Source organism: Carettochelys insculpta, chromosome 1 (genome assembly GCF_033958435.1).
Source record: "Carettochelys insculpta isolate YL-2023 chromosome 1, ASM3395843v1, whole genome shotgun sequence".
Taxonomy (NCBI): domain Eukaryota; kingdom Metazoa; phylum Chordata; order Testudines; family Carettochelyidae; genus Carettochelys; species Carettochelys insculpta.
Window position 1 is genome coordinate 232,876,772 of NC_134137.1, and position 14,203 is coordinate 232,890,974.

At 48.8% G+C, this 14,203-nt stretch overlaps 1 protein-coding gene across 1 annotated transcript in view; it reads left to right on the top strand.

Annotated features, from left to right (window-relative positions):
- Positions 1 to 559: 559 nt before the first annotated feature.
- Positions 560 to 14,203, top strand: part of LOC142012778 (scavenger receptor cysteine-rich type 1 protein M130-like) — a 31,920-nt gene continuing 18,276 nt past the window's right edge. Inside the window, exons 1-5 of the mRNA XM_074993595.1 lie at positions 560 to 599; positions 944 to 1,258; positions 1,519 to 1,833; positions 3,122 to 3,439; positions 11,612 to 11,740. Of these exons, the coding sequence (XP_074849696.1) occupies positions 560 to 599; positions 944 to 1,258; positions 1,519 to 1,833; positions 3,122 to 3,439; positions 11,612 to 11,740 (1,117 nt within the window). The remainder of the gene's footprint in view (positions 600 to 943; positions 1,259 to 1,518; positions 1,834 to 3,121; positions 3,440 to 11,611; positions 11,741 to 14,203) is intronic.

Below are 14,203 nucleotides of genomic sequence, written 5' to 3' on the forward strand. Positions count from 1 at the left end.
AGACGCAGCTGAAATGAGGTTTACTGGAATCAAAATAACACGCCTGTTATTTTGAATTTATTTCCAAATAGCATGTGCATCATTTGGACTCTGCCAAAGTTATTTTGAAATAATTTGTTATTTTGAGGTAACCTGGCAATGTAGACACAGCCGAAGACTGACTTACTGACTCTTTAGAAATCCATGGCATGCCCACATCTTGAATAATGTGTTCAACTATGGTTGCCCCATCTCAAAAAAGATATAATGAACTTGAAAAAGGCTCAGAAATAGGCAACAAGAATGATTAGCGATATGGAACTGCTGTCATATAAGGAGCGATTAATAAGACTGGGGCTTTTTGCCTCAAAAAGAGACTTAGGGGGATATGAATTAGGTGTCCTAAATCATGACTGGGTTGGAAAAAATACATAAGGAAGTGTTATTTACTTATTCCCATGACACGAGATCTGGCGGTCACCCCATGCAATTAAAAGGCAGCAAGTTGAAAAGAAACAAAAGGAAGTATTTCTTCATACAACACACAGTTAACCTGTGCAACTCCCTGCCAGAGGAGCTTATGAAGGGCAAGTTAAGAAAAGGGTTTAAAAAAGAACAAGGTAAGTTCATGGAGGATAAGTCCATCAATGGCTATTAGCTAGGATGGGCTCGCACGGCATCCCTGCCCTCTTGTTTGCCAGAATCTGGGACTGGGTGACAGGAGATGGGTCACTCGATAATTATCTGTTTGGTTCATTCCCACCCAGGCACCTGGCAATATTTGGAACACAGGATATTGAGCTAGGTAGACCTTTGATTAGACCATGTATGACCCTTCCTACGTTCTTATGTTCATGGCTAATATAAACGTTGTTATGAAAAAGTTTGAAAAACCTCCCAGTCTTTTTAAAAACATAGAGGAGAGTACGTGTAACGTTCGTTGATGGATTGATTGTGTCTCTAGGCTATTCACAGCCCCGGCTGTCTGGAGGAGACAACCTCTGCTCAGGACGTGTGGAAATAAGACATGGTGGAACATGGGCTACACAATGCGACGCACACTTTGATCTTAAAGCTGCCAGTGTCATCTGTAAAGAACTAGAGTGTGGGACAGCACTGTCTATTCCAAGTGGAGCTCACTTTGGAGAAGGCCGTGGGCTGATCCGGACGGAGGAATTCCAGTGTGTGGGGAATGAGTCACACCTGGCGTTCTGTCCCACGACATCACATGGGAATCAGACATGCTCGCATGCAAATGACGCCAGCATCATATGCTCAGGTCAGAGTTGAATCTGCTGTCTTTAAAATCCCGGTGGTGTGTAGTCTAGATTAGGTGCAGGAATACAACAATCTCACTCTGTAGGGAGCTGGGACAATAGGCTGGCATCAAATTCTGGTAAAACCTGCATAATTAAAGATAATAAGGAAGGGACTGGTTTCCCCTCCACCCACCCCTGGACCCCAGCTTGCCATTCTTATGTATTTGGTACAGGAATAGTTCCAGAGCTCGCTCTGTAAATCCTTCTCTCTTCTGTCCAGGTCACACGGTCTTCCGGCTGGTGAACGGCAGCAGAGAGTGCTCAGGGAGGGTGGAGATCCAGCTTTTCGGTGACTGGGGAACCCTGTGTGACTCAGGCTGGGATCTCTCTGATGCCAACGTTCTCTGCCATCAGCTTGACTGTGGAGTAGCTGTATCAACCCCCGGAGGAGGGTATTTTGGGAGTGGAAAGGGCTCTGTTTGGACAGACACATTTCACTGTAAAGGGACTGAATCATTTTTGAGAGATTGCCCTGTGACCGCCCTGGGGGCCTCTCCATGCCCACACGGGAATCATGCCAGTGTGATTTGCTCAGGTAAGTGCAAGAGAAATGCTGATTAATGACACCTGTCCTTCAGTTTGTGATACAGGGAGAGGAAGAAGGATCTAGGATCCAGGATTATATGTTAAAATAATAGTAAATTGGAGATACACATCTCCTAGAACTGGAAGGGACCTTGGGAGGTCATCTAGTTCTGTCCCCCACCCTCTTGGCAGGACCAAGCACCATCCCTGACATCTATTTGCCCCAATCCCGAAATGGTCTCCTCGAGGATTGAACTCACAATCCTGGGTTTAGCAGAAGCCCATTACTCAATGAGAGGAAAAAACGATAACAGAAAATATAGAAATAGCATCGGTGCTGAATGACTATTTTGTTTCAGTTTTCATCAAGAAATTTGGTGGCAACTGGATGCCCAATATAATGAATGTCAATGAAAATGAGGTAGAATAAGAGGCTAACATAGGGAAAGAACAAATTTAAAATTACTTAGGCAAGTGGATGGCTTCAAGTCAGCAGGGCACGATAAATTGCAACCTAGAACATTAGTTTTAGGTTAGCCTGTTCGTGCAACCTCTCTCCCATCCAGATCCCAAATACCCACCCCAGCCTGGTCCTGCACCCTCCCTCCTACACGGGCTCTGTACCTGCTCCCTGTCTATCCCCCTCCCACACATTGAACTTCAAATCTCCCCTTTTTTGTCCTACTTCAGGCACCCAGAAGAGTTAATCTGGCCTGGGGAAAGCCCAAAACCACAGTCTCCTCTTCTCCACCCCCCTGCCTATGGGGCTGGAGCATAAGGCGAGTGAGGTGTCTCAATCAGTGGGTACATCAGAGAGGTTTTTTTTGTTTTGCTTCTCACTTTTATGTGATGTCTCCCCACCTGACTTTTCTGTGGGCCGGTGGCCCCCATCCCAAAAAAGTTACCCCATCCCTGCTGTAAATTTTTCTTTTCGTATATTTCTATGGTCCATTAAATATGACCAAGACATGCATCTCACAGTGGTTCTGAATAGTGGGAAGTTGTGTGCTTTCTGTATTTCCATTACCCCTTATGGATAAATTCCTTACAGAACTTGTGGTCAGTGTAGTGAGTTTGTCAGACCTGAGGAAGAAATTTCAAATGACTGGGAAGACTTTTCCAAGGGAGCTCTGTGTCACACGCATTAGGGCCACACATGATAACTCCCTCCTCATGACAGATGCACATGCCTGTACTGATGCATTGTCTTGAATATGGATAATTTTATTTGTGGAGCTGCTATAAAGTGTGTATAATTTCTAATACACACAGCGTATTTCTCTCTCTCTGGAGCCCAGGTCGCTCGGAGTCATTCAGGCTCTGGAACGGAGAGAGCCGGTGCGACGGCAGAGTGGAGATTTCCCTCCGTGGTGTGTGGAGCCGAGTGCTGGATGACCAGTGGGACGTGACCGATGCCAGCGTGGTGTGCAGGGAGCTCCAGTGCGGAGTCGCTGAGAAAGCTTATAACCCCTCTAAGTCTGAGCGGGGAACAGGCCCTGTGGGGCTGAGAAGGGTCCAGTGTGTCGGGAATGAGACTCTTCTGACTCTCTGCAACAACTCAGTGTCTGAGACAGCCCAGGCAGGAATTGCTGAGGATGTCGGTGTTGTTTGCTCAGGTGAGTTACTGTGAAAATCGTACAAACATCCTGTGCTTGTTCAGTGGGAACATGACCCACAACCGACCTTCTTGTGCTGATCTCTTACATAGAGAGCGATCTGAGATTCGTATTATTGACCATCGTCAGTAAAAGTATGTTTGTTATATGCAGCAACTACATTATAAGTACATCAGGGATTGTGTCAGTGCAACGCATCAATGCTGCCTCCTTGTGCTTCCAGCCTGTGCACTGAATGAGGCAGGGGGCTTGTGAAAGAGATTGCATGTGATCATAGCTTCTACGTCTGTATTATAAAGCCCATAATAAGGTTGCACTAGCAAATGCAAATCTACACAGTCCCTGCTCTTCGGAAAGAATGGGCCAGGGATCAAAAAATCTGGTGCCACGAGGACAGCTTTTTCGGAAGAAGGGCCCACGGAGCGTCTACACATGTTTTTTTTTTAAAAGAATCTTTCAGGAAAAGGCGCTCCTCCTCATCCAGGAGAGAGGCAGGGCTGCCAGAAATAGTGCTGCAGTCTTTCACTTTCAGATCAGAAGAGCGCGTTTTGCATGCAGACCCTTGGCGAGTTAATTCAGAAAAGGCCCAGGTTTTTTTCAAAAGAACTTGCGAATGTAGACACGGCCGAGGAGATTAAGTCAAATTTAAGAGTCTAAGTTCAATTTTATAAACTATGTGTCTACATGTGGGTGCTCTAATGTCAGTTTTAAGAGGCTCTAATGTCAACTTTTGTAATGCTGACTTCCCCCCTCAGTGACTCGAGAGGTGAAATTTGCAAAGCTGAACTATACAGGTGGAACTTCAGTGTTATTAAGATCACTTTTGGTAGCCTTTAAACTATCCCCCAATGCCCCTCAAGGTGTCCTTTCTGGTCATCGCTCCACCCCCGCTTCTCTCCAGGTGTGCAGGAAGTATGAAACAAACTCCGGCATTCTGAGTTCATAGTTTTATGATCAGCATGTCAATCGCAACTAGCCTCTTTAGGCAGCCTAAGCATGGAACCGTCGGGGGAGCCAGGGACTCAGGTCGGCTAGCGGGCTAGCCCCTGCCCCACCACACCACATGGCGGCTTGGCCGTGAGGACCAGACAGCGGCACATGAGACAGGGCTGTGGCATGTCCTGCGCGAGGTTAAGGTTTCTTCCCTGCAAAGGATATAGCAGGAGAGGCCAAGTTATTTTTTTCCTGCGCTTCCCATTTGTGCGTGGCAGCCTCCCTCCCGCGCAAGTTAGCCCCCACCTCACCATGTAGCTAACCTGCTCCCCTGCCACGGGTGTCATGTGGCTGGTGGGCCAGCCCCCGCCCCAATACACCATGTGGCAACTACGCTGTGGGGGTAGTGCTTATAGGAGAGGCCACGAAACTTCTTTTCTATGGTTCTATGGCAGCCCCCCACTCCCACAGGCACCAGGCACACCGGGGTCTAGCCCCTGCCCAACCACACCACACGGCCAGCCCACGCCCACCCCACCATGTGCCAGCAGTGCAGTGCAGAACATGCTTTCCAGACAGCAGCATGTCCTGGCCTGCATGGGGGAAAGGCGCCCCCATGGTAATGATTTTCAGGGCTGTTCCTGGTGGGAAGGCTCCCCCCATGGCAAAGATTTTTGGGGGCTGGCTGGCTCCTGTAAGGCAACACACAATGGGGGAAGGCGTCTCTATTCTGTTGACTGCACCGTGTTAGCAGGTGCCTCAGCTAGCCCTGACAGCCGCGCATGGGGGACCAGCCCCAGCGGCATCTCTGTGGGCTGGTCCACTGTCTCCAGAGGGCAAGACAGCACCATGTTAACTGGTTCCAGCTGAGCTTTTGGGGGCCGGCCTCAGCAGCACCGGTGTGGCTGTCCCCACGCCCCCAACCCCCCTGCCCCCACCCAGGCACAATGCTACAACACGTGTCCCTTCCCAAAGTCTATGGCTCAGGGGAGCCGAACAGTCTCCTGTCTGCTGCATATTTTCTGGGGCAAAACAGCTCCCTGACGAGGTCTTCCCTGCCGTGTGAAAGGTGTTCTTTCACCAGGGTTAAAAATGAGTGCCTGTTAACACAGCACAGTCAGCTGGAGCACAGATACCCTCATACGTGGGTAGGACTGACAACACTTTCAAGGGTTCACTTCCCAATTTATCTGTTGTCCACTACTTCCTTAATTTTGCCAGACATCTACTTCTGATGGGCTTCACTGTAAGCAGGTAAACTTACAGGTTTCCTGAAATGTTCATGCATTATTGTGGCCTGAGCACTTTCACCAATCCTTTTGGCTACTTTACAGGTTTTTCATGAGTTCTTTCACCAGGGAAAACTCAGGCACCTGTTAGCAAGGCACAGGCAGCTGAAGCACAGATGCTCTAAAATGTGGGATTGACAACGCTCTTAAGGGTTTCACTTTAGTTACCTTTAATATCCTCTGCTACTTCCTCCGCTTTGTAAGTCTCTTGTGCTCCAGGCAGATTGGCACACAAATAGCCAGCTCCAATGGTGGCAGCCATCACAGTGTCCTGGCTGAGAAGCAGGCTTCAGAAAAATGGATGTTTGTCTTCAATGGCAGAGGGGAATGAGGGCAATGCACTCTGCGATGATGACTTCACACATCCGCAACCACATGCGGTGCATTTTTCTCCTTAACACGCTGGCAAAAACAACCCAAAATGCAATGGTGCTACAGGAAGTGGGGGACGGGTGCCCAGAATGCACCGCTGGAGCAGTTGAACAAAGACAACGTAGTGGGGACACACAATGTTGACTTTGTCAGCAAGTACGGACACTACTTCGAATTCATAAGATCTAGTTGTATAAAGTCGACTTTAATAAGCTCAACTTTATTTCCTATTATAGACATAGCCAAAGACTTAGGTGCAAGGAGGCACCAATCTCTGGCTATGTTCCATGAAGGCATTCCTACACCGGAGCCCTGGTCTACCCGAGGGAACACAGTTGATCCCAGCTGTACAATTTTAGCCCTACCATTAGCATAACTAGAATCGATTCATCAGGATTAACTTTATTCCTGGTGTAGATCAGGAGTTTTGGTCTCTCACTGATGGCCCATACTCCATGGGATAGTGTGGAGTAGCAGGGTCGATGGCCAAGCCCAGAGAGATCGATTTTGCAGGGTGTTCACAGAAGGGACAGTATCAAACTCTGGAGGATGGATTGTGGTGTGTCAAACCTGCGGGAAGTATAGACATGCCCTGACTCATGTGCAGAATCTGAGCTGATAAATATGCTCAGAGAGTATGTAACTCCATGCAGAATAGCAAAAGGGAGCAGTGGGAGGAAGGAATAGAAAAGCCACTTTTATCCCAATGGCTAGTACACTCACCTAGGATGTGCAAACCTGGTTCCAGACCCTTCTTTCCCGAATGAGGAGCAGGGCTCTGAACAAACATCTCCTGCCTCTCAGGGGAGTGCTTTAGACAATAGAATGATTCTTTCTCAGTCCCAATTATATTTAATGAAAGTGAAACAATGTCAATTGGAGAGAGATCCACAACACGATGTTCCACAGCCCAGTGATGCAAGCCCGGTCCGGAGAGGTAATAGATCCCTAGAAATAAGACAGGTAAGGGGCACAACCAGCCTTACCTCTGCCCTGTAGTGGTACCATATCCTTGCATTTGAGGTTATTACAGAGTGATGTTTGCTGTCATCGATTCGATTGAATTGATTACTAAGGACACATTAAAATGTTTCCTATTTTCCCCTCATAGTGCCAAGGGAATAGGATGTGGCCTGATTTGCCTATGACTGAAAGTGGTAGTTCAGAGACTTACTACTACTCAGAAACGGACTGGATCAGAAAGCAGAATTCCCATTCTCCAGGAAACTGAGAAATTTTAATTTTTCACTCTCCAAATTGAAAGAAAAATTTGAAATTTCCCAGAAGCAAAAATTCCAAAATCACGTTTCAGAAAAATTGAAACATTTTCTGTTGACTGCACTGCCTTGACTCTTATGTTTATTGTAAATGTAATATGATATAATGTGTCACAAAAATATAAATATGATAAAATAGAAATTAAATCATTATCATTGTCAAAATGATACATTTTGATCATTATAATCTCAAATTTGAACAGAATCAATAGCACTGCTGCAAGTTTGTCAAATCTTCATTTTCAAATGGAAAATTTTTCTGTCACAAATTCAGTTATATCTCTGCAGAACCATATTGGGTAACACTTTCCTCCCCCAGTTCTCCCACAAGATGTCCCGGATCAGGCAGCCCAGAATAGACGGCTCTTTCTTGCAGCCGTATTGTATTGCAGACTCAGATCTATTTTATTTTCCCTTTTTGTCAATTGGTCTCTTTCGCTTTCGCTCCTTCTCAGCTGATCTCAATGATTATGAGGGCTTCATATTATTTTTCCCAGACATATTCACTTTCATTTTCCAAAACTGAATCTCATTTTGATATAGTGTCATCAGGATGTAAGAACAATTCCCCTTTAACATCAGTGGGAACTTATACTTAAAAGTTAATGGTATATAATAGAGCCTTATATTTTTGTTATGACACCCCACTTTTCAATAGTCACTGCCTCTCACAGTTGTATCTAATGTGTGGCTTTCACTAAACACAACACTGCCCTGTTATCATTACATTTAGTATTCTGAAGCTGATCACACCGTAGCCAAAATCACATCTGGGTGAATGCTGAATGCCTGATTTTGTGAGAAACTTTTCCAACTAGTTTGCTGACAGGAGACGTTATTATGTCAAATGTATTCTTATTGATGTGACAGGTATCAGAAAGCAGTAAAAGGTACTTAGCTTGACATACCTGTAAATCTGAGCTGTTAGTGGCTTATGCTTCCATTGGATTCAAGATGGGCATATCAATTACAGGACGGCACTAAACAGGAGCACTAGTCTTTTTACATATTCGTTAAAATAAATTATTGTCATATTTGCTTTCCTCTAATCTTCTAGCACCTCCAGTTCTTCAGCACTTACAGACATAACTATGAATGCTCAAGCAAATGTGTGAGTTGTTAATTCCTTTGTTATTTCAAAATAGTGCCAGTGTGCATGGGCAGAGTCTGTTATTCTGAAGTAGTTGGCCTTCACAGGCCTGTCTCAGCTGCAGACTTGACCACTCTTGGCTCAGCTGTGTCCAACTCTACTGCTCATCCCCCTCTGCGGAGCCTTTAAAGAGCCAGCCACAGGCAGAAGAGCTGGAGGCACACGGCCTGTCCTGGAGCCCTGAGCTGCAGGGCAGCCAGAGGGAACCGTGAGCCAGGCCAAAGCTGCTCCCATTGCAGCCAGTGCACTGGGACACAGGCGAACACCACCCTGGACCCATGTGGAGATCTTGGTCCTCACAGAGCTGTGGTGAGAGTCGAGCACTCTCCAGGATCTCCCCAGCAGGTGCTGGAGTGCTGAGATCGACAGCCAGATCACCACGGGACTGGCAGAGGAGAGGCAAACCTGGACCCTGGAGCAGAGCTGCCTCAGAATTACGGTGCTGTGCCAGGACAACTACGAGGCCTGGGAGGAGTCCAGACACTATTATGAGCTGCTGGATGCCATCCTGGGAGGAGGTGGAGGGCCCATGGCACTGTCCCCCCCACAGTTGTGGAGTTCGACCGGGACATGCCCATCACCTTAAGGGTGTCCTAGGACAGCAATGGGGAGGAAGAGGAGGAGCAGGAGGAGGACAGCTACACCACTATGCCTGCCAGCCAGGATGTCCTGCTGACTCCAGACCTGGTCCCCAACTCCCAGGATGCCCCCCCCGATCCCAGTGAGAACATTTCAGGTGAGTTAGACAGTTTTCCCTAACACCTAGGGGGAAGATGATGGCTTGGGAGAGGGTGCGGCCCACACAGCCTGGGGGTTGCAGAACAGCCTGGCCATCTGTCGACATGTGGCCTATCAGATCAGAGCAATCAGCTCCAGGATGCTCCCACGTGGTGACCTCGCCGTCCCTCTCACAATGTTTCTGCAGTGGTCTGCCTAATTCCAGCCTCTGTGGTAGGACACCTTTCCATGACAAGCCTCCACTCAGATGTCTGGGGTCAATGACCCACACAGCAGTGCCACTTATGGCCCAGGACTGGGCTTGCGCTCAAGCAGCAGTTGCTCCCAGTGTAGCATGGTGCTGCGGTGGGAGATAGATGTTGTGCAGGGGAAGCTGCAGTGGGGGAGACAGAGAAGGGGAACCCAGTGACCCTCTCCCCAGCAAGAGGCATCTGCGGCTCACACACATCCTCCAATACTCCCCTCCAAAGGGCACAGATAGGAGTCCTCCCTGTGCGGGGCACAGTGAGTCTGGACCCAGGGTTTGTGGGACTGGGGCAGAGAGCAAACCATCCAGTCCTTCCTCCCACCTTCAGGTCCACGGCCTGGCTGGCATGTTCCTGAACCTGCTCATCTCTGGGGCAAGGATGTCACAATGCTCTCCTGGGACATCCGAATCACTGCTAGACAGTGGCCACTGTCTGGGCAACATATGGCCACATTTGAAGCACATCACCAGCACCTGTGGCATGACCCTTGGTGCTGGCTCAGGGATTGGGGCTGGGCATCATACATGGAGTCTCCCGTGACGACAGCCCTCCTAACTTTTCTTTGCAGTTGGGCCAGCTGCAAGTCTGGCACGTTTCCCCCCACCCCAACGTCATCTACCCATCAGTGTGGGATTGGCAGGAGGAAAAGTTCTTAGGATGACCATCTCTGTGAGCCTGCGGACCATCACAGAGGGCATGAAGGAGGAGAGGATGGAATGTCAAGCAGACCAGGAGCACCACAGGGCTGTCTGGGATCCCCTAATGTGCCAGCAGGACACCATGGCTGCAGCAAGGCAGTGCCTGGTGTACTGCACGGAGTGGGCCACTGGCCATGTCCTCCTCCTCCCCCCAGCCTTCCCCTCCCAGGCTCCACAGGGCCTGCTGAACTCTCCAAAGACAGGACGTCAGGATGCCCTGGGCCGCTGCAGCCTCTCCACTTCCAGCCCCATCTCTGAGCCGTCTCTTCCTTCCTGTACTCTAGGTTCCCATTCCCTTCCCTCGCCTTTTGTATGTTCCCCCAGGAAATAATCCGTTGTTTTCCAGAAAGTGTTCTTGTTTGTTGTGTGTGTTGTGGGGAGAGCAGAGGAAGGGACAGGTGGGGGACGGCACATAGAGGAAAGCAGGGGCTCCTCGTGCAGTCTGGGGCAGAGGGGGAGGAGTGATTGTGAGATGGCCATTCAGAGCAGTTTTACTGAACTAACAGCCAGGGGAAGTACCCACCCTGGTGCCCTCCCCAGTGTGTTTCCAAGGGCTCTAATCCAAACTAGGCTCTATTGTGTGTGGACACACAATTTCTGAATAATTTTTGCTGATTATGAGGCTCCCCTGGGCCGTTTCTACCCATGCCACTTGTTGCGGAATCGGCATGCTAAGGAACAGTCCAGAAGATGCTAATAAGCTGCGGATGTACATTTCCTTCTAAGAGAACCCTGGGGGCCTCGCTTCTACGCGGCTGTTTTGGAGGCCGGAAGAGCTTCTTCTGGACTCTGAATCATGTGAGCATATGCTAATGAGGTGCCACAAATTTACATCTATACCTCACTAGCATCTTCTGGGCTGTTCATTAGCCTGCTGATTCCAGAACAAGTGGCATGTGTAGAAATGGCCCTGTAGCATAGAAGTGATTCCGGAATAGCTTATTTCAGAATAACAACTCCAGAATCAATGTATATTTGAAAAGGTTTGAGCTTTTAAGGCACAAGTGACTCTACAAATCCACAAACTGTCAGCTATTTCTTTCTCTTAGGTAAGTCAGATGCTCAGAACTAAGTATTATCCCCGCATGCCCTTTTAAGATCTCAACTATGCCTTAATTTCTTTCTAACCCTGCTGACTTCATCTCTTTATGTTTGTCATTTAAAGACAGACTTTGAAAAGCATTTCAATATTTCCGCCTTGACAGTAGCATCAGTGATTTGTGTGGAAGCTATTCAATTATCATTATATTGCCTATTACCTGTTGGGATTTATCCTTGTAGGGAGCAGGCAGATCAGACTGGTGAATGGAGCGGGTCGCTGTGCCGGGAGAGTGGAGATTTATTACAACGGAATTTGGGGGACAGTCTGTGATGATGCCTGGGACCTGCCAGACTCCGATGTGGTTTGCAAACAGCTGGGATGTGGACACGCCATCAATGCCACTGTCTCTGCTCATTATGGACAAGGATCTGGGCAGATCTGGCTGGACGATGTGAAGTGCACTGGGAATGAATCCGAGCTCTGGGAGTGTCCTTCCAGGGGCTGGGGCCAGCACAACTGCAGACACAAAGAGGATGCGGGAGTTCTCTGCTCAGGTCTGCTCTGTGAATGATCTCATGAGCTTGGTTGCCAGGGGATTTGCAGAAATATGGTGGTACTAGAGGAGAGTGATGTGTATAACAGAAAGTTTCTCTCTCATTCTCTGTCTTTCTTCCCAACCTACCTACCTGCAATGGTCACTTTTAAGAAATCTACATTGACAATAGCTAATCATAGAATCCTGAGCCTGGAAGGGACGTTGTAGAGTCCAGCCCCCTGCCGAAAGCAGGATCAACCCTAACTAAATCATCCCAGCCAGGACATTGCCCACCTGGGAAAACCTCTTGGGATGGAAATTCCCCCACCTCCTTCAGGAATGCATTCCAGTGTTTCACCGGCCTCCTGGTGAAACAATTTTTCCTTATATCAAACCCACACCTCCCCTCTGTAACTTTAGACCATTGCTCCTTTTTCTGCCGTCAGTCACAACTGAAAACAGCCTCTCTCCATCCTCTTTAGAGTCCCTCTTCAGGGAGATGAAGGCTGCTATCAAATCCCCCCTCACTTCTCTCTTCTGCAAACTAAATAAGGCCACACCCCTCAGCGTCTCCTTGTAGGTCATGTGCTTCAGCCCCCTAATCATTTTCAAGGCCCTCCACTGGACCCTCTCCAATGCATCCACATCCTTTCTATATGGGGGGCACAGAACTGGATGGAATACTCCAGATATGGCCTCACCAATGCCAAATAGAAGAGAGTAATAACTTCTCTAGGTCTTCTGGAAACGCTCTGCCTAATGCACCCCAATATACCATTAGCTTTCTTGGCTCACATCCATCCTCTCATCCACTGTAATCCCCAGGTCCTTTTCTACTACACTGCCACTTAGCCAGTCATCCCCAGCCTGTAACAATGCTTGGGATTCTTCCATCCCAAGTGCAGGACTCTGCACTTTTCCTTGTTGAACCTCATCAGATTTCTTTTGGCCCAATCCTCTAACTTACTTAGGTCACTCTGGACCCTATTCCTACCCTCCAACATACCTACCTGTCCCCCTAGCTTAGTGTCGTCCACAGGTTTGCTGAGAGTGCAATCCACTCCCTCATTCAGGTCATTAATAAAGATGTTGCAAATTACTGGCCCTAGAAGTGATCCTTGGGGATCTCCACCTGAAATTGACTGCCAGATCTTGAGCCATTGATCACTACCCATTGGACCAGATTGTCTAGCCAGCTTTCTATCCACACTACAGTCCAATCAAATTTATCCAATCCCTACTTCTGGAACCCATGGGCAAGAATATTGTGGGAGACTGTATCAAAAGCTTTGCTAAACTAAGGGTATATCACGTGCATTGACCTCCCCACGTCCACGAGTTTTCAAAAATGACGGTCAAAGGCTCTGCAATGACATTTGCCAATCCCCTCAGTACCCTTGGTTGCATTAAATCTGGACCCATGGATTTGTGTATGTCTAGCTTTCCTAAACAGCTCTTAACCTGGTCTTTTCCCAGCAAGGGCTGCCCACGTCCTTCCCGTATTGCATTGACTCATGCAGTGGCCTGAGAGCTGACCTTGTCTTAGAAAAAAGAGGCAAAAAAAGCACTGAGTATTTCAGCTTTTCCCACATCATCTGTCACCAGGTTATCTCTGTCATCCAGTAACGGCCCCACTCCATCCCTGACCACCCTCTTATTGTTAACATGCCTGAAGGAACCTTTCTTGTTACCCTTCACATCCCTTGCTAGTTGCAGCTCCAATTGTGCATTTGTCAGCCTGATTACTCCCCTGTATTCTTGAGCAATACAATAATCCCTCAAAATATACTGTTTTGATTTGTGCTTAACTCACATGAATGTGAGCTAAGTGCAACTCAAACTCTGGCTCCCCACCAGCCCTGGCTCAACCCACCCCCGGCCCGTGTGGCCCCAATTCAAACTCCCCCATGGGCAGCTCTGGCTCACCCACCTCCTCACGTGGCTCTAGCTCACCCACTCCCCGCCCATATCCAGCTCCGGCTCACCCCCACACCGCATCTGGCTCTGGATCTGGCTCACCCACCCCACATCTGGCTCCGGCTCCGGTTCCGGCTCCCCCACCTTGCCTGCCTCTGGCTCCCTCCACTCTGCGCCCAGCCCCGGCTCACCCTCCCCTATGCCCAGCTCCTTCCCACCCACCTCCACGCCTGGCACTGGCTCCCCACCTCACCATACCCAGCTCTGGTTCCACGCCACCACCACTATGGCTCACCCCCCCCCAACTTCTTCAGCTCACCCCCCTGCACATCCCTGGCTCACCCCCACACTGCACAGCTCCAGCTCAACCCCCCTAAGGGCTGTGTTGGCTCCGACTCACCACCCCACTGACCCTCCCCCCAGCCTTAACCCACCCCAGGCTTAAAACCCCTGCCTCTTCCCATGGCCCCAGCCCACGTCCAGGCTTAATCCTCCCCAAATGCCTCTGTGATCGCAAGAATTACCTTTCAAAAAGAGCTTCAGGTGCTTCTGCTGCTTCCCCAGC